Source organism: Macrobrachium rosenbergii, chromosome 41, assembly GCF_040412425.1.
Source record: "Macrobrachium rosenbergii isolate ZJJX-2024 chromosome 41, ASM4041242v1, whole genome shotgun sequence".
In the NCBI taxonomy this organism is placed as follows: Eukaryota; Metazoa; Arthropoda; class Malacostraca; order Decapoda; family Palaemonidae; genus Macrobrachium; species Macrobrachium rosenbergii.
In genome coordinates, this window is record NC_089781.1 from 38,174,096 (window position 1) to 38,201,331 (window position 27,236).

Here is a 27,236-nt window from a genome sequence, read left to right on the forward strand (position 1 = left end):
CTGAAGGTTGGCTGTTCCAGTTAAAAATTCCGCATGGATGCTTCTGAGGAGGGAATAGAAGAATATCACCAGACATTGTAAGACTTGATAAAGAAAGAAGGACTTGTTTTAGGGCAGATCTACAATGCTGATGAGAGTGGTGTACTCTATTGCTTCTTACTCATTAACACTTTGGCTGATGAGAAGAAAAAGAATTTACCTGGTTGAAAACTTCCAAGCAACATATTTCTGCTTTATGTTCAAATGCTACTGGTGGGCATCATTGCAAACCAGTGGTAGTTGGACATGCAAAGCAACCACGTGTCTTACATGGGTTGATGGATAGGCTCCTAGTGATTTGGCGTTGTTCGGGGAAGGCTTGGTTCACCTGCAAGATCATTTCCAATTTGCTCCATTATCATTTTTGTAAGGAGGTTATTCGTCATCAGACACAGGACCTTGGCATTGCTAGACATTGGATGAAGGCATTACTTCTTATGGACAATGTGCCTGCGCATTCTAACACAGTATTAAGGTCATGTATTTGCCTCATAATACAGCTGCACTCATTCAGCAAATGGACCAAGGTGTTATTGTTGCAACAAAACAACACTACTGGAGGAAATTCCTGGGTGATGGCAGTATTGGAGGATGAGGAGGAGACGCAGCAAGGCTTGGATACATCGGGGGAGTGGACACTGGAGAATCTTTGGAAGTATTCGTTGAAGTCTGCTGTCTACAACTTTGCCAGTGCTTGGAAGGACGTCACCGTAGAGACCTCAACCACAACTAGAACCATGTTCTGAATGGAGAAGGGGCCATGATGGACTTCCAGGGGTTTGATGTCAATGACTTATGTGCCACATGTGACTAGAGGTGACAACGTTCCGGAGGATGATGTACAGGGGTGGCTGGATGACAAAGGTGGCTACCCTGTCTACCAACTTCTCTCTGACAGGAAGATAGGTGCTGCAGTTGCTGTTGGTAATGAGGAAGAGGCTGAAGGTGACGATAACGATGACAAGGCTGTTTCACAACGACTTCCCTCATACAAGCAAATATGAACAACCTTTGATTCAATTATTGAGATATTGGAGAACCCCAACTTTGACCCCATGGAATTCCCCGGAACCTTGAGGACTCTGCTGCACAAATTCTAGGTTAAGAAGGCCAAGCAAAATTGTCATTAGTATTGTCAGAGTACCCTCGACAGCATCTTCAGATCCTGAATCCCCGTGCACCCTAGCCCATCGCTATCCACTTCTTTGGCAACTTGGTCCTTCAGCTTAGAACTGCAGTTAAGTACGTCTTCTTTGTTGATATGCTTGGCTTCTTCAGCCAAGAATCTGATGTGTCTCTACCCAACTTCGATGACCCTAACCCTTGGCTCTAATAATCCAGATAATTGAGGCATTATATACTTTTATTAGGCGTGTATGAAAAAATTACTTTAAAATTTTTGTGTGAAATGGATGTGAGACACTTTCTCAAAAGATTTTTTTGCTTATGAATGGAAGGCTTATTTTGTGTGAAATGGATGTGAGACTATCTCAAAACTTGTTTTGTTTATTTCAGTTTACACCAAACGTTACGGTAACATTTATAGATATATAAAGGATTTATATTGTATTTGCTGTTTGAAACTTGGTAATTATGATCAAGTTGACTAGTAATGTTTGTTATTTTCGGTTATATTTTTTTTTAGATCATATTGGATATCTAGAAGTAGCAGAAAAGGCCTGAAAAAGTTATCTTGGGCAATTGTGTTTAGTAATTTTCCTCCCTGTCTTGGTTCTTTGTCTGTTATAAGTGAAGCACCTTGACAATAAGATCTGTTTTTCTTTTTGGTAATGAATACTTCTGTGTAATTTGCTTATGGTTTTCAAACTGTTTTTGATGAAGGCTGTTTTTTGTGCTAACTAGTAGTTTGTTATACTTACAGTTGTGCCTGGAACTAAACCTTTTCGTAAGTGGAGCTTCATTTGTGCATTTGCTGCATGCTCCTCATATTTTAAAATATGGTTATTTTTTATAATTATCATGTATGTAATAATTATAAATGCACAAACACATTGTTTTGCACTTTTTATTTTAATAGTAATTTGAATATTTATTTAATAGTAATTTGAGTAAAGGTATCTTACTTTGAGATGGAAATTACTTTGCACTTAAGATATTTGATATGTGACTTATTAACCAATGATATGTCCATAGAAATGTTGCATTAAATCAAAGAAAAAAATGCAATTGTCACAGGTTCATGATAAGTTACAGTAACAAGCACAGAATGTTTGTAAGGAGCTTAGAAATACATTTTAATTTTTAACCACTTGAAAACATTGATTAGGTTAAGGTTCCAAAGCATGCCATCATGTAAGGTTACTTTATTGAATATGGGAAGTACTTAAGTATATCTTCACTTTGGGGGAAAAATTTAATACTTGTGTATTGGCTGTCTTTAGAATCTTACAATTAAAGTTACCATTATCCTTGACAGTGCTTATTAAATTATATTGTGTTTGTTGTTAACAGAACTGCTGCAAACTCTACCATTTTTAACAGTCTGCATGGACCTATTTTTATGTTTACCTTGCATGTGATTGAAAAGTGACTTTATTGCAATGTGAATTAATTAGACTCTAGTCAGAAAGTAATATAACTCTGGTCTGTTGTATCAGAGTAAATAATTTTTTATAGGTATTATCCTGCATTTCTTCTTACTCAAACCAAGGTGAATGAATAATTATAATGTCTCATTCATGTTCTACGCTTTAGTTTTCACAATTTCAGAAGCATTTATACTGAAGGATTTTCTCTTTTATTTACAATACATGAAACCCAATTTCATAGGTTTTACTGTACTTTCTTGCAATGTATAACATTCAGTAATTTTCATTATGCCAACGAAGTTTAGTGTTTGAAAACATTAACTTAAAGAGAAAGGTAGTGCAGTAGGAAAAGTCTTTGTTTGAACCTATATGATTCCAATTTAAAATAACTTTATTCCAGATGTCCTTGTCTTCATGCAAATTACAAATTTATTACTTTTTCTTATTCTGATGAGACAAAACACAATAATGAATGTCAAATTGATAGTCATGTGAACAAATTTGTAGTTTTAAGATGGGCTGTACATCTTGTGGTAAGCAGACTTCTTGTCGTATCTTTTGTTACATTCACTGGTTTTAGATTGGCACAGCGGACAACAATTTATGCAGGCAGTAATGCTTTATGTCTGACCTTTTGATTATATTGCTTGTATTTTATTTCTAGTCTCTTGAAGTTAGCATTAGTTTCTTCAGTGGTATTCATTTGTGTGAAAAATGTTGGTGAAACATTTGTGATCTTCATGTATGTATGTGCTGCTGCTATTCAGTTATCAGTTTTTATAATACTGTAATTACATTAGAAAATAATAAACACCTCTATATTTATCATCAAATATTTTTATTATATTTAGTAATGTTTTTTTATTAATTTTTATTAGGACAGATATGTTTTTAATGATGTATATACAACTAATTTGGGAAAAACCTGTACAACATATATTTTTTTTATACATTACAATACATGTTTGTTATTACAGACCCATTGATCATAAATAGCCATATTCTGTTTGAAATCAGCTGAGACTCTTCTACTTAGGAGATTTGAAGGAAGAAACCCCAATTCAAATATGCATGCATCTCAATCCTCTTTTGTGTCTCAACAGCATTTGGATGTGGTCCTGGCCTTCCCAGGACTAACCTAGTGTTTTTGCTGGTTTTGTTCTCTGCCATTTGTAGATGATCAATTTACATTAATCATTCATGTTTGGTCATTTTACTCACTTTAGTGTGATGACCATTATTGTGTGAGTTATTAACTTCCTTTTGCCCTTTTGATGGCAACTGACATGTTACCTTTGTCATTTCCAGTGCCATGGCTTAAAGTTAGTGATTTATTGTAAATTGTAGTAATTTTCAAGTTCTAGCACGTAATTCTTTTTGCCAAATTCTTATTGGAGTGGTTTGTTCACTCATTAAATATTTTTGCCCTTTCTTTTGTTGCTGTAACAGTTGCCTTTGGTTCTTCATTATGTCTTTGCTTTAATTTCATGATTTTTTTGTATTTAACGGGTTATTTTTAAGTAAATTTATATTTAATTTTTCATATTTTTTATTATGTTATTAATTTAATTTTATTATCCTAGTGATTGCCTTTGGATCATTTTCATGTATTAATTGTGCCCCGGCTTACTAGAGCAGTCAAGAATAGTAAGTTGTAAAGTACATTAATGTTTTCCTTAGCTAAGGACCCTCATTTGTAGTGTCCTTAGTGTCGGGGCCAGTATTGTTTGATTGGAAGTGTGTACTGTGTAAGGGTTGGTCCTTGAGTCAGAGGCATTGTATGCCTAGTGGCATGCATATAGCATCAGGTTTCTGCTATACAGTAGACAAGTCATCATTGGATTCTACTTCCATTGCTCTGTAACTGTCTCTCAAATCTTTAGAGTATCATCTGACGAGGCTTCCTCTTCTGCCTTGCTTCTGCCGAGTGTCAAGAGTGATCATGCTAAATAGCATAGACCTTCTCATGCCTTTACTTTTACAGTTTACTTGCCTGAGTAATTCTCTCTCCCATAGATGTCTCTTTCCTGATGTTCTTCAGGTTATCCCTAGGATGTACCTGCAGTTCTTGTTGTCTGCCACTCTCATAGACTGTGCTTCTGTTTGGCTTTCTACTCCTGCAGTGCTTTTTTAATTTGATTGATTGAGAGAGTTTCATCTATGCTTCAGGGCCAGTTCCTTAGTGCAGTTAACTCTTCTGTGAAGGGGATGATCATGGCCTGTGAGTTGCTTCTCTTTGTGGTTCACTTGTAGTCATGCAGTGAAAGACAATACCGTAATCTGTTTGAATATATGCATTTAAGTTTCTGCTCATCTGGGTTTTGTCCCTGCTGCTTTTGCTTCCTTCTTGTACATGAGTCTTTGCATAATTGCCTTACCAGTAGTATTGCTCTTTTCCAGGGTAATGCCCTGGCTTTTTAGTCTTCATCTGTGGGCTCATTTGCTTCTGTTTACTCTGGTACTCAAGTACATTCTGGTGCCTCTGAGTATTCAGTGAAACTTGTGTACTTGATTGCTACTGTGTCCTCAAATGCTTCTGGTTCTTGACTGCTTCTGTGTTCTTGGGCTTATTTTTCCTGCCTGTTCCTGTGAATCTTCCCACTGCCTTGTACCTGGCTGCCTTGACCCATGCCATGAATTCAGAGCCTTGTACACTTCAAGTTTTTGACTAAGTGGGGCTTCTCAGCTGCTCCTGTCATAGCTTGTTAGCCTTGGTCACCTTGGTGTACCCTTTCATTCTCTTGGTGCCTCTTTTGGTCTCCAAAACTGGTAATTCTGCTACTTTGTCATCATGGTTAGTTCCTTTTATGCTCCTATGAGACCACAAGTATCCTCAAGTCACACAAATGTCTTTGTCTCTGGGCTGGGAGGTTTGTCCTTCTGAGCCCACATTGCCATTTGAGTCATCGTGTCGCTAGATGTGGTCTACTCAGTCCCCATGACATTACGATATATAACATCTCATGTCTCCAGTTAAGGGAGCCTCTACCTATTCCTGTCACCTCTCAACCTCCTTTTAATTTCTGTCAGATGCTGCTTGCTTTTTCACCTGTTTTAGTCTTGCTGTTCAAAACTGAGTTTTGTAGGTGCCCAATTGCCTTCTCTTTTGCTACCTTTTCACTAACTTTCCTCCTGTTCCCTCCAAATCTCAGTTCACCTTCTGTGAATGCTGGTTCAGCTTGTTCTCTTATTCCTGGCCCCTTGACCTGCCAAGAAAGCTGGGTTTAACTTGTAGGGTCCCACATGAACCCACACACTGTACATCTTACCTGGCTGACTGATATCCTCACAGTGAGCATTATTTTGATCTATGCCCAAGCACACACATACTAGAAACACAACAGATGTCACACATCTTTTGTACATATATTATCCTTCATATTAATGTTTTGTGAAATGTATCATTCTTTTCTTAAGACAAGCATTATAATGTCAGTATTCCAGCTATATGTATCATAACTTCATTCATGTATTGTATTTTGATTTATGTACATCTTTCCATCCTCCAACAAACACAGCTGAGTGTACTCTGACCTCATGTTTTGTTCGCCTTGTGTCAGGCACTACATTTCCGCTCGCAAGAGCTGTTGACTTGTCTGTCTGTTGTTTGAATAAATTAGTAAGTTTTGAATGCTGCCTCTTACTCACATGCCTCTGCACATTAGTGACCATGGGGATGAACAGCACAACCAGCCACAACGATGACAGCCTCTCCTATGACACCATCGCCGCCACCTCCATACGCCTGCCTCCCTTCATGCCTAACAACCCAGGAGCTTGGTTCTTTATGGCGGAAACAATCTAACGGTCAAAGAAAATCATCTCCCCAGCACATAAAGCGGACGCTGTCCTCAAATTTCTACCAGACGATGTCTTCGAGCAGGTAGCAGAATGGCTCGCAGAATTCCAGACCCCTGTCACCTATGAAGCATTGAAGGACCAGCTAAAGTCATCCTTCTGCATGCCACCTGCCATAAGAGCCAAGAAATTCTTGGACAACTTGGGGGCAGCCATAGGAGATGAGAGGCCGTTGCACGTCTACAAGAATTTATGCTGGCTGGTAACATTACCTGCCGCAAACGGAGAACCCGAGTCAACCCTGGACCTTGTAAGGGAGGTCCTCCTTAAAAAACTACCCCGTCAAACAGTAGCAGCCATTCCCAGTGCCTCAACCTTGCCAATACAAGAATTCCTGCCTTTGGTCGACACAGTACACATGGCCCACAAAGCAGCAGACCCCACACAACCACCTGTAGCAGCAGCAGCAGCCTGTAGGGTCCCACACAGACCCACACACTGTCCATCTTACCTGGCCGGCTGATCTCCTCACAATGAGCATCTCCTGACATACGTGCCAAGCACACACGGTCAAGAAACACAGCAGATGTCATGAATCCTTTGTACATATATTATCCTTCATATTAATGTTATGTTAAGTGTATCATTCTTAGTGTAACCATTACAGCATCAGCATTCCAACTATATGTATCATAACTTCATTTCTGTCTTGTATATTGATTTATGTACATCTTTCCGTCCTCAAACACACACAGTTAATTGGACTCTGACCTCTGTTTTGTTTGCCTCATGTCAGGCACTACATTTCTGCTCGCAAGAGCTATTTACCTGTCTGACTGTTGCTTGAATAAATCAGTAAGTTTTAAAAGCTGCGTCTTACTCGCACACTCCTCCATGCAAGCTCAGCTAAGGACAGTGTATTAATGATAGAAGACTCATGGGAGGAAAGCTATGAGGATTTGGTTGTACTCCAGGATGACTCTTCCTTTGTGGAGATCCTCAGCTGGGTCTCTTAACATTTTCAGTTTTGATAATCCAGCCAAACATGTATGTGAAGTTTTGTTGGCTGCTCTGCATGACAGTATAGAGGTATCTAGCTCTGAGACCTTCCAGTTTTTGCTGGCTTGGTCCTTTAGCATCCATTAATAAGTGTGTTCTTTGGATGAATGGGTGTTCTTTTTTGCATGGTGGGTCACTGTTCCAGCAATGGTTGTGACCAACCCTTGAATTCAGGACATGCACTGCTTTCTGGTCATCCACTCAGAAAACTTTATCAGTTTCAAGGTTGCTCTTCATGGGCGTGACTCCCTATAAATTTCAGGGCTGCTTTTCACAGACTTGACTCACCTCTTTTGTTGTGGAAGCCATTGCAAAGAACAGCCCTGCTTCAATTAGATATCACTTGATAGCTGGACTGTTGCTTAGATGGATACATGTGAGTGTTTGTACAGATAAAGATAGGGTTTTGAATTGGTAGAAGTTGGTGCATGGTGCTGCTATTTTGGTGTTAGCTGGTAGTTCACCCTCAGTTGAGGATACAGCTTGGGTCCTTTGACTTGTCATTTTCTTTGCCTCTCAGTTTTGAACATTGGCTATGTGTGCTGTATTTTCGTGAATGATGATGATGAAGAAGAGAGTTGCTGTCTCACAGGACCTTTTCAGCTTGCTTTCCATGACAGAGCTTAGCTCCCTGTATGTATCCAATCCTATGGCTCCTGAGTCTTCCTGGCAGGCTTAGCTTTTTAGTTAAGGGATAAACCACCTCCTCCTCCTCCTCCTCCACATCACATCATCAGTAATAATTGTATGTCCCCCAGAGTTCTTGTCCGTATTTACTATTTCATTGCTGCCCTGCTTTGGGAGGCTGAGGCAGTTAAGCTTAAATCCACAGGTAGGATCCAAGAGATGAAATCCTGCGTTTCCATCTGATCTCTCCTCTCCCAGTCAGTGCCTGCTTTTGGGAGCCTGTGAGGACCTTGGTTTTTTGAGGCTCTTTGCCATAGTTATTGTCAGCTGTTCCTCAGCATGGGTCTTTACCCCTTGGCCTGCATCTTTGTTGTTACGTTAACAATTAGTTAGTTTTGGCTTCTTCAAAGGAGTGGAAGAGACACCTGCAGGAGAAGACTTCCGTCAGTCCTTGGACCTGCAGGTCAGTGTGGTTAAGTTGGACCTGACCCCTTCCAGGCAGGCATCTAACTTTGGGATGCACTTAGAAGCCATCACAGAATTGTTCTGTGGGGTAGATTGCAGATGTGGGGGCTGTTGAATGCCAGACTACCAGTATATTCTCCACAGCTGAACTCATTAGTCTTAGCAGTGGATGCTGTTCTTTAACCGTGGGAAAGAGTCATTGTTTGTCTGTTCCAATGTTTGGACAACTGTGGCAAATCATAGTGAATTTTTGGACATTGGTGGACACTAACACAGGTTTCGTCCTTTTTGTTTAGTTCTCTCTTCTACCTAGTCTGACATTTGCACGAAGAAATTTCTTGCATAAAAAACAAAAGCACTCATGGTTTAGAAAAATATCAGATAAACACCTATTACATTGAAATAGAAATAATAATGAATAATGATATGTATTTATAAAAGTTCATTGTCATCAAAACAGTGTAATCAGTACAGATGTGCATAGTAGACTGTGAAACCTACATCAACCTCAGGAAAGGAGAATAAAGTCTCATGAAACGTGTCAAAGATTTAATTAATTAGACAAAGTCTTCCTTTAAAGATTAAGATTATTGTCCAGTACAGTGGGTGAAGGCCACACATGCCAAAACCTCTTCACTGTAAGAATTGTAGTAAATATGGATGCACAAAAAATATTATAAATAATCCAGAATGTGCAAACTAGTGGCATCTTGACATGTTAAATTGCCACCTGCAGTAATGGCCCTTATATTAGATTAAAAGAATGTCAGTTCTGTGTAAAAAAATATGGTACTAAAGATAACACAAGATTGGAGAGGCATGTCCATCAGAAGGAAAATTGAATGGGAAGTCAGATGCTTAAACAATACATTGAAAAGTTATTGTATAAAAATGCTGCAAGCTCAAAGAATCTTGGAAGAATTTAGTGTGTTATCACCATAAAACATTTTACATCAGTGGAAGGCTTTTAAGTTAGAGTCCATTGGTACTGAAAAGTTTTGGGTATCTTTACATTATAAAAGTTGAGGATTGCAAACAGAATTTTGTGGGGTTCCAGCACATGTGGGTGGGCTTGGAAAAGAAGCAGTAGGAAATTTAGCAGAGAAATGGCATTTGAATTATTTCCAAGATTTTTCCTTATGTTTAATGATTTTTATCCTAAGTTCAGGTGATCAGTTTATAGTGTAGTGATCAATTTATAGTGTACTTTGGCAGATTTGGGATCTGATAGACCCAGATAATTTGTGGGATGGAATGAGTCATGTAACTCATTGTAAGTAAGGGAATATGCTCAGGAGATGGGCGGCAGCACTATGCTAGTTATGAATATGGTGTACTCTCCTTACATATATAAAGTATTTGATGGTGTTTTGCCTCCTTGATTGTTTAGTACTGTATCCTCTGTGAGGCACATGTTTAGGATGGTGGGTACATCCTATCCATGTTCCCTTGAGAGGAATGTTTTTATATTTATCTCTTAACTTTCAGAGGGTTTTTCTCAACATATTACACTCTCGTCAGAGTGGAGTTCTTAATTTATTTGTTTTGATACAATGGGAGTATATGATGTTTATTTTTTTAAAGCTGTAAATATTCAATTTTTGGACATTTTATTGAACTTGGCATATAAGTTATGTAGAGAAGGTTGATACAAGACAGTTATGATGAATAACAAAGAACCCATAGTATGGCCTGCACTCGCTTATTTCAAATATCTCTTAGCTCACAGCAATTCTACATATTTCATAGCCTAAACTGATCTGTACTATACACATAGCACTAATTTTTAGAGGTTTATTTAAAAATGTCACATTTAAAGTGGTGGCGTACAAATAACATAATGATAATGTGTCTGATTAGTACAGGAACCTGATGAGGTCTGCCAAGTTGAGGTGTTACTGTATCACATATCGGGAAGGCTATAAACACACATTTTTATATTTTTAGATTTATTTGGTAAAAATTGTCCTGCTGATTTAGATCCTAAGAATGTGACCTCCAAGCACTGCACATTGAAGATTTATTTTAGATACAAGGATGCATGATACTCTTGTGCTATGTAATACCCTTTTATACAGTATTTGTAAATTGTCTCAACACACATCTTAGTAATGGGACTTACCACAGCATCATTTTGTCAGAGCACTGGCAATATACATATTGATGATTGTGTGTGGGCTTAATAGTGATAATTTTTTGATAGCGCATTAAGACCTGAGTGCACTGTTCTTTTTATTCAAATTATAAGAACAGTGAGACTTTTCATACTATTTAGGAACTTATTTTGTTTGTCTGCTGTGGCTTATTGCTTAATTTTCTCTAATTTTCTTAATATGTTGAGGAATTGAAATTAAAACATGTTAAAGATTTTGTATTATTTAGCATTCATCACTATACAATATTATGTACGTGGTACAAATAAGATCATGGCTTAAGGTGAATACTCTTACATTGCTTGTATATTTTTAGATAGAATAATGCATGAGTGGTATTTAACATGGAGGTGAAGCTCTAGATTATAAATAAATTTACGTTTTTTTTGTAAGATTCCTACTCTAAAACTAAGAGTACTAAAGTGTTCATGTTTATTACTAAGTTTGTCTCAAGTTTTTGTTTTAGTAATTTTAATGCTTAATGAGTGTCTTGTGGAGAGGTTTAATTCTAATTCATAATTATTTTTTCCAGCTAATTCGGTAACAGCAGGACAGCTTCTTTGCAGTGGTTTATTTTCTCCTGATCCTGTGTCCAATTGGTTTGCTGCAGTTGCTTTAAGCCATTCATTAGTAGAAAATGTTACCCAGAAGGTAAGATGAAATCCATTAATAAAATGCAGTAATGGGTAAAGTTTGTAATGTGTGACATTGTTTTTAAGTGGGGCGAAATGTGGAGCAAGACAAAATTGAAGTAGACATCTAGGTGGAAAGAGGCCAAAGAGAATAGATGAAAAATAAGGAATAATAAAGGTAATACCTCAGTACAGGTTGCAACGATTGCAGAATTGTTGGGCAGTGCCCTGAAGGCATTTTTTTCAAGTCACAACATAAAAGGACTAAGACAGACATTAGGGAAGGGATATAAGAGACATGGTGTACTAAAAACACTAGAAGAGAAGAAGAGAGCCTTCAGGATCTGGCAAAGGACAAGTGGGAACTTGGATAGAGATGGCCATGGAAAAGGAGGAGGGAGACATATAGGTAGGCATTCAGCGGAAAGAGGATTGTTGGGAGACAGAAATAGCAGAAGCTCAATGTACTAGAGGGGGAGGATAAAATATTCAGGACAAGGTAGGGGCTGAGGAAAGAGGTTACTGGACTTCTGGCAATTAAAAGTATCCCAACAACGAGCAAAACAAAAATTTGTGCTGGAGATATTGAAAAAGATGTAATACAGAATGCCAAGAACCATGGCCAGAATTAAGTAAGAAAATCATGTCATGCATGAGGAGGTTGTGGGGATGTCTAGTGGCTGGAAAGTATATTTAGATCTCAGACTGGGATGGGTTGGACATGTGATGGGAAGGGATGCAAAACAGAAAAGTAAGGGGTTGAAGAACAGGAAATTAATAAATAGGTCATGGATGAAGACTTGGACAACATTGGAACACAAGCAGAAAGCCCATAAGACAAAAGGGGTGGATTGAACATGTTTCATGTAATATATAAAGAGAAAATCTTGATGTTGAGGTAGCCTAATTGCCTTCTGTGGGCCCCTTGGTCTTCCAAGTCTCCATTGAGTGGAGAGGAGACTTGGCCACTGCTTGTGTGTGTGCATGTATGTTTGATCTCTAGCCACAGACCTGTCCCTTGCTTCTGCTGCTCTATAGTTAGTGAAGATAAGTAAAGGAAATTGTGCTTGGGTCTACTCTCAATCAAAGATACTGAAATCCAAGACTGCAGAAGGCCATGGCATAGCCAAAAACTTGAGAACATTGGTTTTGAAGTCATCCCTTCAGCTTGAGCTATTGAATGTGACATCTGACTTTGCTTAACTGGTAATAGGTTGGCCAGGTCACCAATCACCTGTTTAGATATTATCAAAAGAGCAAGATAGACCTTTCAAGGACTGGCCGAATAGTTTGACTTTGTTACTCACTCTAGATACCTTATTACCATTTGTTTATTTTCTGGACATGCATTCAGTAGAGTGGTATATTTTCTATACTTTTTTCCTTCATTACTCATTTGAAAACAGTGAATTATGTTAACTGTTTATGGTAATTCCAAACTTGTTGTTAAGTTAAAATTAATTAATGGCCTACCAACAGCTGGCCAAGACATAAAAGAACAGCATGTGTTAAGTCCATCAGTAAGGTTTTACAGAACTTGAGAAAAGAGACATTACCAGTCAGAATTAGCTCTCCAAAAGAAATGGTCCCCAGCACAAACAAATACATTTGAAAGTGACTGAAATATAATTTGGTGGAATGGCAGTGTGGCAAAACAAGTCAAAATGGAGGAGGCATACCATTTGAAGATAAAAGATATGATGATGTGGGATAATTAAATGAAAGGAGTATGTACATCAAAGTGATTTTAATGAAGAAGGTAATGCATTTGTTCTTATACATAATATACATAATAAACTGAGGGACATGAAGAAAATACATCAGTAAGAAAAAACCAAATTGGTCAGTTTTGAAATAGCTGAAGATGTGATAAAATTTTGGTGAATAGAAAAAAAATGCATGGTTTTTTTGGTTGACCTACCAAAATCAGAAAGACCAGAAGTATTGTGCTACACTCAGGAGCCACCTGAATGACTACACAGGATAGGAAGATATACATCAGTAGAAAGAAATCAGTGGTTAAAGTAGTTCCTGAGTTATCCTTACAAGCCAAGGATTAAGTTACTAAACCGTGTTTAAGAAGAACCAGGAGAAGTTGGTAATACACAAGATTGAAGAAGTTGAAATGTACATGAGAAGAAGTTGAAGTGTACATGATTTTATGATGACAAGTATCAGTGTCATCAGAGGAAAAGTTTGCATTGTCTGACCATGTAGCATGTGTGCAACACAGCAGACTGATGTGAGCTGATGCAATATAAGGAATGGAGATGTAAGAAAGGAAGGAGCAGCATTTGGTGTGACATCAGGGGAGGAATAGAGTGAGAGGTGTGGAGATGTAATCAATATAGCAGATGAATAATGATGAAAATGTGAAAGCACACAAGCTTCTGCATAGGACAGGCATGGGAAAGACCGAGATATGTTTAGGGCAAAGAGGAGGAAGGCTACAAGGAAGGTGACAAGGGTGAAGAAGAGGAGTTTAGAGGAATGGAATCATAATCTCAACACTGCAGAGGGAAAAGAGAAAATATTCAGGATAGTTGTACTGGTTGTGTTAAGATGGAAAAGATGTGAAATGGGCAGATGACATAAACAATGAAAATGGAAACATTAATGCTGAAAAGAAAGATACCAGAATGATGAAGGCTGTATATTGTAAATCTGGGTGATGCTGTCACAATAAGTGTAACAATTGAAGATGAAGAGAGTAAAAGGTCTCACAGGAAGATTTAAAAGAGAAAATTCCCAGGTCTATCTGAAATAACTAATGAAAAATGGAAAAACTGAAGGATTATATGGAATAACTAAGTGATTTAATGAAACCATCAGAAAAGTTGGTCAGCCCTAAACTTACCAGAATATATATGAAAACCTCACAATGAAAGATTGGGAAAAGTTTAAGAATAATGTTGTAGAAAAAGAAAGGGAATAAACGGCAATATGGAAGTTATTGAGAATTAAGGTTGCTTGAGCATGCTCTGAAAATACTGGGAAAGGTTTTGGAGGAAGTCTGAAAAACTGATTAAAATTGATAGTGGTCATTTTGTATTCATGGCAGAGAGGCTGCCATCAGAAGTCTTGTTTATATTGAGGCAACTATTTAAAGAGAAAGAGGTTGCACAAAATATAAATAGTCTTGAGGAGTCATAATGTACTTAGAAAAATGAGATGGGTATTCAAAAGGCAGAGGGTACCAAAAACACTCACTATGTTTCTGATTTTACTTCACCATTACACAAGATCAAGAGCAAAAACGGTGGAAGGTGACTGTGTGTTAAAACACCATTTGAGTAAGAAATCATGGAAATGTTTGAAAAGTGGAAGGGGAGAGGACTAAAAATCAACTAAAGCAAATCAAAACTTATGTGATTTGAAGTAAGATTAGCTAGATCTGAAATTTACCTTGAGGCTATTATTGGGAAGGTGTTTGGTTGAATGCAGTTTTGTGGGCTGAATATAATAGAGGATGTCACAAGCGATGCATAGGATAGAGTAAGAGATTCCTAATGCACAAAAATAACTAGAAGAGAAAATGGGGAAGAGAGGTAAGTGGAGAACCTTGTGCTGGTGGATGGGTAGGTCTTGAAGTAGAGCATTCCTGTTATCTTTGGGACACACACTAGACTGTGAAGCAGAATTTGGGAGGACATAAAGAAAAAGAGTAGTTGCAGCTGGATGGAATGGAAAGAGAATTGGTGGACTACATGTAAATAAAGATATCTGTGCAGAGGGAGTGTCAGCACTGAGATGTAATTATAATGTCAAGATTCATGGCAAGGTACAATTGCAAGATCATATGATGGATGAGGAAGTGGCAGGGAGATGTGGTGACCAGCAGTCAAAAAAAAGACTTATCTTGAATACTGGGATGTTTTGGATGTGTGATGAGAAGGGATGAGGAATGGGTCGCCAGTGAAGCAGAAACTATTGAAGTTGCCGGGCAGAGACATGGAGGAAGGCTCAGGAACTCATGGGAAAAGGGGATAGATGAAGACTATACTTGATGGGAGTTTGGGTAGAAAGAGCTCAATCAGGGGAGAATGATCAGAACTCATTTCACATCTACCCCCTTAAAGGGAAAATTTAATGTAAAATTTTTATAAATATATTTTTGTAATATTGACATTTATTGAGTTATCTTGTTTACCTAAAGGAACTCCAGTTAATAGTTCAGCAGAATATTATATATTTTAAATTGTGAATATTATTTGGAATTAATCTTACTACTATTAAAGTTAGCTTATATCTTCATGCCACTAGGTGCGATCGGCATTCAAAGTAAAGCAAAATAACACTTGGCTAACTCACTAGGACTGTCTCTGTAATCTCCTGTTTCCCACCTGGTGGCGTTGAAATGTTTACACCCGTGTCAGGATTCTTTCTGCTGTGTCCTTGTGAAGACGGCATGAATCGTCATTAGTAATAATGTTGACTATTTGGGGCTTATTTTCCCCTGTGTCGTGCTTGTTTTCTGTTTTTATATTGTCACCTACAACAAGAAGAGGTGAAAGCATTAGGCTGTATAGGAAAGAGTTAGTGGAAACCAAATGTTTTGGTTGTGCATGATGGCCATGTATGTGTTAGCCTAGCTGTTAAGAATCTATTTCTGGTGATAGAAATTCATTTCTGGCTACAGTGTGGTTTGAATTCCACAATAAGCTGTAGGTCCTGTTGCTAAGTAACCAAGTGGTTCTTACCCACGTAAAATAAGTCTAATCCTTTGGGCCAGCCCTAGGAGAGCTGTTAATCAGCTCAGCAGTCTGGTAAAAGTGAAGTATACTAAACTAACTAGCTGTTGAGGACGAGTTTGGTTTTGAAGATAATGAGTGATCTGCTGAGAGGATGAAAATTTTGTGAAGTATTGGAAGATGTGAGAGGCCGATAGAGTACATAGACAGTTCATTAGGGCAGGCCATGATGCCTGCTCAGCCTTTTCCTTTTTTCTTCTGGTGTTGCTTCCCCTCCTCCATTACCTGATATCCTAGGTTAATTCCTCTCTCACTCCTGCTCCACCTTCTTTTGCTCCTTATGGTTCAGGAGAAAATCAATAGGTAACTGAGAAATATTCTTTTATTTTGGTTAGAAATTTGAGTGTACAAGGTCAAAGACTGTGGCCCTAACCCCCACCATAGTGATTGACCTTTTTTGGTTTCCCCTGTGAGAGAGGTGTCGGAGCCTTGGCATTTGTCTGTAGCCTGCCCTCTTGACTGCCCTGGGTCTGTTAGTCTTCTCCATGGACAGGGAACTATGGTGTGTCTCGGAACCAAGGTCTGTGCCCTTTGCCACCTCTCTCAACCGTCTAACAGTTCAAGTTTGACACTTTCTCTGAAGGAGTTATTTGGTTTGTTTATTGCTCGCATTTACTGACTCACATATTCGTTTTGGAGAGAGTGATAGTGATGTGAACTGATAGAGTTATCTAGGGATTACTGACATGTTTCCTTTACTTCAGTAGTTTCTGAGCCGCGCGTCAATTCGTATGTTATCTTTTACTTGCCCTGTATCTTCCTCCGAGTGGACAATATCCCTTCCCCTCTTACTCAGTTTTCTCCTGTATTGTTTCGATTTGGCCCCTTGTGACAGATTTCGATTTGTCCCCTTGTGACAGTTGTTCCTATTTGTAATAGCAGCTAATTTATCTAGAGTGAGCTAGCCTGGTGATAGAAGGGCTCTTGCTTCTCGGCAATCACCTCGAGTGCAGTGCAGATGGCTCCGGCTGTTGTCATGGTTCCATGGTGACGTCATGCAAGAACCCTCTACCTTTCCCTCCCAGCCGTGTCTCTCCCAGCTGTCTGGTACTTAATACCGTACCAACATTGTGATATCATTGCTGATATTCCTGATATGTCACCTTCTCTGGCATTTTTTGTCTGTCATCATCTGTAGATTTGCTGTTTTCTTCAGCCTCGGTTCTCCTTTAGGTTGTGGGGGCTTCAACCCTGATTTGGTTGATTCTCCTTTAGTATTTAAGTGCGTACCCCACATTGTTCTGCTTTCACTCCCTTTTTGCTGAAGATGAATCATGGTTGTAGCTTTTATCAGTTTTGAAATATTTTCATATAAATCACAGTAAGTGCCAAAATTTCAACCTTCGGTCAACTTTGACTCGACCGAAATGGTCGAAAAATGCAATTGTAAGCTAAAACTCTTACATTCTGGTAATATTCAATCATTTACCTTCATTTTGCAACAAACAGGAAGTCTCTAGCACAACATTTCAATTTATGGTGAATTTTTTAAAAAACTTTTTTGTACGTCCACGTGTTACTTAATTCATGCATCATTTTGTGATAATATTTTCTCTGTGTTGCTTTGATTGTTTTACAATTTGCTATATACCAAAATCATTGCAATTTAGTGTACAATACAACGAAAAAAAAGAATAGCTCATGAGCTTTAACCGTTTTGCTCACAGCGCGATTTGTATACAATTATATATGAAATTTTTTTTTGCGGTCATATATTCCAATATGTATAGGCCTATATGATGATATTTTTTTTCATTTCTGATGGTTGCATACTAAACTTGTGGCAATGAGAAAAAAAGGAGCCAAAAATGAACTCTTAATCTTAAAAACTAAGCGTGCTGTGATTTTTTGAAAAAAACTTTTTTTCTGCTTCAGTGCTAACTCCCAAACCCGCCGGCATACGGCAGACACTTTTGTAAATAGAGGCTCGGCGTTTAAGGGCTGGTGGAGGACTCAAGAATGCAGCCATAATTGTCGGTGTCTGCAAATCCATTTAAGTATTCCTATTCATTTTAAAGTGCTTTTAGGGAAACTTTCTTTAGAAGATAAGCATATCAAAATGTAAGGAGAATTTCTTGAGGTGTACTTTAGAAGAGGGTAGTGAAATAGTAAGTTCATATTGTTAGTTAAGTTAATATACACAACGCAATGAATTAATATAATCACAGTTTAAACTAACAGAAGAGTGAAGTAACCTGGATGTCGTAGCATAAGACTTACGCTACGATTTGGGTCAGTACGTTTCAGATCGTTTAGGCTGTACGACAACACCAACAATTTGAAATGCTATACTTATTCTGAATGAGTCGGAATACTCATCATCTTTCATTCAGGAGAGATCTTTTCAGACAGTCTTATTTGAGAAGATTCCACTAAACCTCCACATGCTTTGTCTAGCCGCATGGAGATTGTCAATTGCCTGTTATGAGCTAAGGGCATTTCTAAAGTGGCCAGGGAAGCAATCCAATCATTAAGTCTAGAAGGCCCTCCACTGATAGACTTGTGTATCAGTAACAGCAGTCAGTGTATTGATCTTGGTGCTTGTCCAAAGTGATATCTAGCACCTGTTCCACTAGATATCTTGATTTAGGTTCTGCCAGCATCTCAGGCACGCAAAGCAGTTTTCTGTCACGGCGATCAAAGGATGCCGCTGTATATTGTACTCAGTTCTGCAGCATGCTGCCTGGAACATCGCTCACGATAGAAATTTTGAAGAGGTTTTCAATCTTTTGTGCTGGAAATTTCAAATCTTCCTATCATGGTTTATGATGGAATTTAGATGTAGTCCTTAAGATTTTAACATTACTTCAGTTTGAGCATTTTGATAAGGCATCATTTAAGAACTTTGTAAACACCTTTTTTTAGCTCTTGCTGTGGCAAAGTGTATTAGTGAGCTTCAAGCCCTTTTTGTATGTGGGCTTTGTTCTAGTGGACATCTTTTCTTTTCTTTCATTGCTTAGAGAAAGATGTAGATGTGAAAGCCATTCCCAGATTTGTTACAGTTCCTAATTTAACTGCTTTGGTAGGCAATGAAGAAGTGGCTTTCTTATGTCCAGTTAGAACTTTTAAGCATTTACCTGGACATACATAAGCCTTTAGAGGAGGAATTAAGAATTTATATGTGGTGTCAGGAGGCCAAACACTCCTGTGTCCAAGAAAGTTTAAGTCAGTGCGTACACAGTTGATTCCTGAGCTTTTATCGTTTTTTAAAATAATCCTCATGGTTTCCATACCGTAAGCACGTCTTTATTTCCTTTAAAACATTTCCCCAGAGAAGGTTGTCATGCAGTTCAGGGGAGGTGTAACTGTTTTTGCCTCGTTTTTTGTGAAATGTTCAAATTTAGTATGAGGTGTAAAACCATAGTTGCATTGTTGCAGTGGGGGCACTTTCTCCCGAACAAAATATAATAGTAATCCTGCTTTTTATATTATCGTAAGTTGTTAGGAGGTCTCGCTATTGAATTTTTGGAGCAGGCGGTACACATTGGTGTATAGGAGCACACCATAAATGAAGGTGGTAGTTGTCTAGTTTTGGAATGTCAGTTACGGGCTTTTGACTAAGGCACAGGAGTCACTAGTACTTTACAAAATAGTCCTTTTTCCCTGTAAGGATCCTCTGACAAGTCTAGCTATGAGGGCCTTACACCCTGTTGTGGTTTCAACGTCTGGTGACAGTATTTGCCAGTAAGGATCACAAAACAGGCAGGAATGTTGAGAGACTTTTTTCCCCCCCTCATTAAAAAGCTTTTAGTTCACTTGGCTGAACATTATTTCTCTGGCTGCATTAACCCACCATCCTCATTCAGTTTGGTAGTCAGCCAACTTTAACAGTTGGTAAGATTCATTCCAAATAATGAAAATTTTTATTTGAAATTAATTGTTTGGACACTTACCTACTGTTAAAGTGGAAACCCACCCAGCCTCCCCACATCTTAGTTGGTGGTCATGAAGAATTCTGACAAGAATGCAAACATTCCATTGCTACCTGGTGGGAAACAGGTGATTTCAGAGACATTCCTAGCTGGTTAGCCAAGCGTTATTTTGTTTTATTTGAATGCTGATTGCACCTAATGGTGCGAAGACTTAGCTAATTGTAGTGGTAGGTAAGTATCCAAATAATTAATTTTATCATAAAATTGTTAATTTTGCTTTGTCTGAGAATTTGCAATATTTTTTCTTGCAGGAACATATGTTGCGTGTGCAGTTAGCAACAAGTGTAGGAAGCCCTCCTGTTTCTCTCATGCAGCAGTGTACATCAATATTGCAAGCTGGGACAAAAATCCTTACTCGATTAGGCATCCTTATGCTTTTATCAACGTGGTTAGCTCACTGTCCTCTAGCTGTACAGACTCTACTCAATATTCCCACAGCTGTACCCTATCTCACAGCACAAGTAAGTTTGGAAATTGCAGTAATTTATTATAAGCTTTGTGGTAATTTCCTGTTTTTGTTTAGCAGAACATTTAAATTACAAAAGCCCACTTCATCTTCCTCCCAGGATGCTTTATTGTATTAAACTTTATCAGCTTTTTTGTTGAGTGCTTTTGATTGAAGCTTGAGTGTGGCAGTGAAAGTAGGTACTGTAATCACTGGTGATATCTGTACTTCTTCTATAGCTCTTAATGTTCTTCAGCAGTCTTTTTCTCTCTCTGTTAATGGTTGGAAAAGAATACCTTCAATTTCCAAATTATCTGCCATCCAAAAACCAATAAATTGTACCCCTTTTCTTTTGGTGGTCTCTCCCAGGCCTTTCTTGCCTTAATCTAATAAGATTCTAGCATTACTTCATTAACCCCTGCCCTTACTATCCAGAATATACTTATGAGCAATGATATATACATTTTTTACAATCGCAAGCATTCTTGTTCATTACTGTAAAATATCCCTACTTATACACGTGATCCTGATTTTACTGATCTGAAGTATTCCAGTTTTCTATCCTTCCTCTCCCATTGGGGAGCGTTTAGTTTGCACTTTCCTTTGTGCATTGTTTCATTTTATGATAGAGCTTCAGGTGCCAAATACCCTGAGTATTTGACAAAATACATTCTTGTTTTTACCATGTTATTACCCTCCTCAATCAAAATGAGTGAAGAAGAAACAAAGAGTGATAATTATGAAAACCTAATAAATTCAGGAGATGAAAACAACAGATATTCTTCAGATTCCAAGAAAGGATCAAAAGTTACAGCAGTGACATGGAATGACAAAAAATACATCACTATTGTCTGTCATTTGCAATGGATATATGGTACAAATTGGAAAATAAGGGAATATTTTAAAGAAAGACAAAGCTGTTTTGGACTATAACAACACATTGGGTGGCAGTCTGTTTTTAATGCATGAATAATACTGTATATGCATGAATAAAAAATACTATAAATTTTCATTAAAATCAGCTCTCTCTCTCTCTCTCTCTCTCTCTCTCTCTCTCTCTCTCATTAAACTTTTATAGTGTTGCATGGATAAGATGGTATTGCTGTATCTTTATAATATTTTATAATTCAAAAACAAAATCAACTAGTGTAATAGTCTTTTATAATGTTTACTATTTTAGTTTGATTCTTGAGTTAACTTGGTAATATAAAAAACAGTTTTGACATAGGAAAAACCTACTTTTGGTACCTGCTGTGAGTCCTCAAAGGGGTTGCACTCTTGTGGCTCCCCGCAGGGCTTCATAAGACAGACCAGCCAATCTCAAAGAATTCTCTTATTGTTGGTCTTGGCCAGAATAGTGTTTGTTGGTACAGTGATAGAATATAAAGGACTCGTGACAGGAGAGCGTTATCTCTTGTTCACAGCGACTGCCTCGGTTTTCCTTCGTCCTACTTGCACAGATGTGAGAGAGCATGTGTCGGCTATCTTCCTCATCTTCCTGTGCAAGATAAATGTTTACCCCAGTCCCATGCCATATCGTCAAGGAAAGTAAGTGGGTTTAATTGACAGGCTTAGCTCCTGATAAATAAAACCCACCAACCTAGGTAGATTTTTGGCCCGAACTATGGTCACAGGTTATTAATAATTTTCTTTAATCCTGATACCCATTAGGGTTTGGCAGTAAAGAACAGGAAACAACACACAAGTCTATAGATGTGTTATTCTTTGTGGTTCAAAGGTAACTTACCTAATTGTGTTGGGTCTGGCTGCAGGTCTGATTATTGTGCCTTCCCTGGCAATATCTCAGCATTACCACCACTCTTATGGCAATAGTGTTTCAGGAATTTTTTTTATTTTAAGCTAAAGTCACAGGTTATCAACTATTTTCTTTATTCTGGATACCCATTAGGGTTTGGCAGTTAAGAAAAGGAAACACACAAACTTGTGTAAGAATTATCCTTTGTGGTTCTACGGTGGCTTACCTAATTATGTCAGGTCTGGCTGTGGGATTATCACGCCTTCCCTAGTTTAGGAATACTGCCTCTAATAACCAACCCATACACTTGGAGACGGTTAATGATGTACTCACCTTTTGGGTTTAATGTGACTTAGGAAAGGAGTGAGGGTCTGCCTTTTTAATGAGGGACACCAAAATAATTCTCAGTCCTGGTAGAGGGAGTGGTTTGTTTGTACTAGGATGTATAGAAAATAGGATCATCTGGGGGATTTGTGCATGACACCTAGGTAAACCTTTAGTTCTTGAACCAGACAATATTTTATCCAAAATACTGACTTCCCTTATCAGAAAAGGGGGTTTTCCCTTTAAAATGGCTCATTTTTGGCCAAGAATGATAGGAGACAGCAGTAAATGACAATTTGGTATTTGGGTGATGAAATGTTGTCCCTGTCAGAGAGCCCAGTACAATCGTCCAAGGTCCTGATGCCGAAGCAGTCAAGAAGACTGTCTTTTGGAGCATACGATTTGTAGTTGTATTGGGCCCACTGAATTGAGGGGATGACAGGAGTCTAAGAACTTTATTTAAGGACCAGGTAATGGGAAGTCTTGCAGGAACTGACCTTTGCAGTGCAAATGACTGGAGAAGGGAATTAACAATTTCTTTATTTGAATCAATTCCAAAACCATAAAGCAAGGGTTCTGACAATGCTGCCTTGTATGTATGCCATGATTGTTGTAATAGCAAGGCACTTGACTTCAAAAGATAGGTTATAAAATTTAAAACTGTTTCTGGAGATTTCAACTGGGCTCTCAGTATGGAGGTAAACTAACCACATTTTCCCAATGTACTGTTATGTTGGATAGATGAAGTCCATAGTTTTTGCACTAGGTACCTAGTGATTTTAGGTAAATAATCTTCATGGTAGACTAGATTTTAAAAATGCACACGTGAAGGTTACGGCTCAGAAAGGAGGATGTGTAGATGGCTTCCCTTCCTCTCTTGGATAGAACACCGGATGACAATGGAATCTATTCTCTCATCAGTTGTTGAAGAAAAAAGGAACCAATGACTTTTCGGGCTAATTTAGGGCCACTAGGTAAGTGGTTCTGTTGAAAGCTAGTAGATTGATCAAAGCTTTCGAAGTCAAGGACACTGAAGGAATAAAGCAGATAGTCCTCCATTCTTGTAGGGATGCATCTCTTGCTATTGTCTGAAAGTCTCGGTTCAAGAGACACGCATGCTGGGAGTTGATGGTTCTCTCATGTGGCAAACAGGTCCACTCCCGGACACGAAAGCATGTTAGCAATTACTAACTTGAGAAGCGCTGAGTGTGAACCCAACCTCTTGATATAAGACATAGCAATTATATGAGTACTGTATTGTTTAGGACCAACCAAATGTGGGACCCTTTTAGAGTTTTAATTTTTCTGATTTGGAAAAACAGCCAACAGCTCCAGGAAGCTGATGTGACTCTCCCTCAGAAGAGGGTGACCGTCTTCCCATCACCTGACGATCTTCCCAAAGGCCTTCCCAACCTGTCAAGGAGGCATCCGTATGTATTATCACTTGTACAGACAGAGAAGTCAGGTTGACCTATTTACCAGTGACCCCATCCAGGTCCAGAGACAGAATATCTTCCCAATCTCAGATGAACGCAATTGCATAGTCTTTTCCTGGCATGTGAGATTCAGACTCTGCATCCTACAGTTGCAGTCTCAGGATTAGATCTACCACAGACGCAAACTGCAACAGGCCAGACTTCGTTCCAATTGTCATCTGGAAAAACTGGGCTGTACGAGGAATCTTCTCAGGTCCTTCCCTATTCTGGTTTGGGTGATGTTGGGAAGACAGCTGGCCACAAAGAGTATCCCAACAAAGTCCTTGCCTCAGAAGACATCTGCTGGATGTAAAAGGTGGGACTTGTTCTCATTTATTAGGAAACCTTTTGCCTGGAGTCTGTCAACCACCACTCAGGTTTTGTCAACACTCCTGTCTGGTGGTTCCCCAGATTAGCCAGTCTTCTAGGTAGGCCACCAGTTAAATTCCTTCTTTCCTGAGCTCCCATATATGTAATAAATAAATACAGTACAGTATATAGAAAAGATTTCACAAGCAATGTGTTTTTTAAACTTGGTAGATTGAGATCACTCTTGGTTTGGAGGAATTTTCTTTTGGGATGTTGAAGAGTGGTGGCAAATAGACACCTCTCTACGGCCCCCTTTCAAGAAGGATTTGGTTTACCAAAAAACTCCTTTAGAGAAGGGGAGGGTGAGACCATCTTTATCCTAGCCTGCTGAAAACTATACTGTGCCCCTGAGGGGAGGGGACTCCCACTGCATGTGATGCTGCAAGAGATGAACCCAACCATGCAAATTCAATTGGGCACGACCTCTTCCCTTGCCTTTAATATGCAATCCAGGAGTTGATTTTCCTTTCCCCCTGTAGGAGCATCTATGTCCTCCTTGAAAGGGCTGCTGCTGCTATTGTTGCCGTTCTGTTGATGGAGGGTCCTTTAATAGTAAAATTAGGCTTTTATCACTGATACATACCAAGCTTTCTTAGGCTTAGGAAGAGGATACTGTTAAAAGTATTGTTTCCAAGATCCCCCTTTTCCAAGAACAGCATATACTGTGCAATTCTGTTGTTGAACTCGTTCAATGAGTGTGCAGCAACAGACTCTTCCAATAGGTCCTGACAGAAGCGGGAAGAATGTAATAGGGAGGTTAAATTGGGGAGTGAAACGTTGGAGCCCACCAATGCTTCCTTTCAAGCCTTAATGCAACCCTCCAGAAAGTCATCAAGTGCTCCCCATGATGTATGCACGAGTGTTTTGGCTACTGCAGCAAACATTGTTCTGGAAGACTCATGAAGCTCTTTTGATAGTTTATTCCAGCACAGTAAAAGTTATAATATTGAGGAGGTGGAGCCTAGCATAAAATTCAGCCATGGCTGTCCTGAGGCTTTTCTCGTGGGGATCCCAAATTGCTGGTTACTGTCCAATGGGGCTTTTTCCTATCATAAGGAAGGAAAAGTGTTGCCTATTCCTTTGTAGAACTATCAGACACTGGGATGGTAGAGACAAATGCTTTTATTTCTTCCATAAACTCTCTTGTCCTAGTCACCATAAAATTTTGAAATTTGGTCTTCACATGATTGATTGTTTCAAAAGTGAAGGGACAGAAGGCTGTTGCCTCCCAGAGAGGTTATTGGTTCTCTAAAATTGTTGTTGCACTATTTTTTACATTAAACTGGAGAAAGGTGGTTGTTTTGGCTTTCACTGCTCTATTAATAGACAAGATAACCATCTCCAAGTAGGTTTCTGAATTGCTACTGAAGGAGGGACCAAGCTCCGTTCAGTTTTAGGAAGGGACGCTCTGTCCTGAAATTCTATATACTCCATCACAAAAGTTTTCTTTTCATTAATGAGGTATTTTCCATCAGGTGAAAGGGTGCAAATTGAGGTGTCTCGCCAAGGGTTATCCATACTCTCACAACTGGATATTGGTGCTCATACTACATTCTGATTTGAGGTTGCATTGTCAGACCTGATCCTATTATTGTTACCAGTTGGAACTCTGGGACCGAGCAGGCTGTCTCATATTACTCATTGTGATTTCAGCGGGGATCTACACAATTGATTCAACTTTTCAGGCTTGTGTTTTTTATTACCTTGTTCCCATGAACCCTAAGCGTTTTGGTGAGAAAACCATTCTCTGCCTGGGCAGACTCTGCAGTCTCTCTATCCTCTAAAGGATAAGAAATTTTTACACTTCACACCCAATTCCATATCCAGGACAAACCTGAATTCCTCTTGGATATCATGGATAGCACCTCTGAATGCTGACTCTCAGTAGCAAGGTCATCCTTGATACTACAGTATTCGTGATTTCCTCCCAGGATTCTGAGAGTACAGCAAGCTGAATTTTCCTAACAGGGAAACATCCATGAACTGATTAACCCAAGGCAGTTGTATCACCACTGCCCAGCAAAATAGAAGTACAGGATAAATCACTACCCCCTAAAAGGTACAGACACTTCAGGTGGGGTTTGGTGAACCCTGTCAGGGTCCCCGTCAATATCTGATTGCTGCATGGGAGGGGCAAGATTCTCATCTGACATATCTCTCTCATGTAAAGCAAAAGACTGTTTCCTATATCTTCCAGATTCATAAGGGAAATTTCAGTGGCTATATCCACTTCAAGTTCGGTATCAGTGACCTTTCCTTGTGGGGTATTGGCCCAATTGTGGAATCTGCTCAGAGAGGGATGGAAACACTCATTGCCAGAGTTCTGCTGGAATGATTTAGTCTCTTCCTTCCTTACTCCTGGTGAAACCTATAATTCTTAGAGACAGCTCAAAATAAGCTCTTTAATCATTTAAGCTTGCTGCCAAGAGCATGCTGCTTATTTCAGGCATATCCGGCAACCAACTAAATTCTCCTTTAGTCCTTCACGATTGTTGGGGTTCGGTCCAGCAGGCGAACGAGAGACTCTCTTGTTTTTTTACTAGCTTGTGTCTGCCAGCCACCAATCCCATCATGATCGTTATCATCATCTACAATCGGGGGTTGGGGGTGGGGGGGAGATAAGTCTGAAGACTCACAAGGGCTGGTGATCTTGACCGAGGATCTATCTTCCACCAGAGGCACTGGGGAGGGAGGGGAGGTTGGGAGTCCATTGCCCCCCTCCGATAGGTCTATGGGTGATGCCGGTGCTTCATCCATGGGAGAGAGGGTGTTTCCCACTTTGGAGGGTACGGTCACCTTGACCTTACGTCGCACTCTCACATCTCTTGTGTTGTTGGGCGGTGAGGAAATAAGAGATGCCTC

The 27,236-nt window shown here is 39.0% G+C and overlaps 1 protein-coding gene across 1 annotated transcript in view; it reads left to right on the forward strand.

The window, feature by feature from the left end:
- The window catches only part of p115 (General vesicular transport factor p115), a 311,820-nt gene that overhangs the window by 191,498 nt on the left and 93,086 nt on the right, over positions 1 to 27,236 (forward strand). The window contains 3 exon segments of the mRNA XM_067084261.1: positions 1,922 to 1,945; positions 11,223 to 11,341; positions 20,257 to 20,466. Of these exon segments, the coding sequence (XP_066940362.1) occupies positions 1,922 to 1,945; positions 11,223 to 11,341; positions 20,257 to 20,466 (353 nt within the window).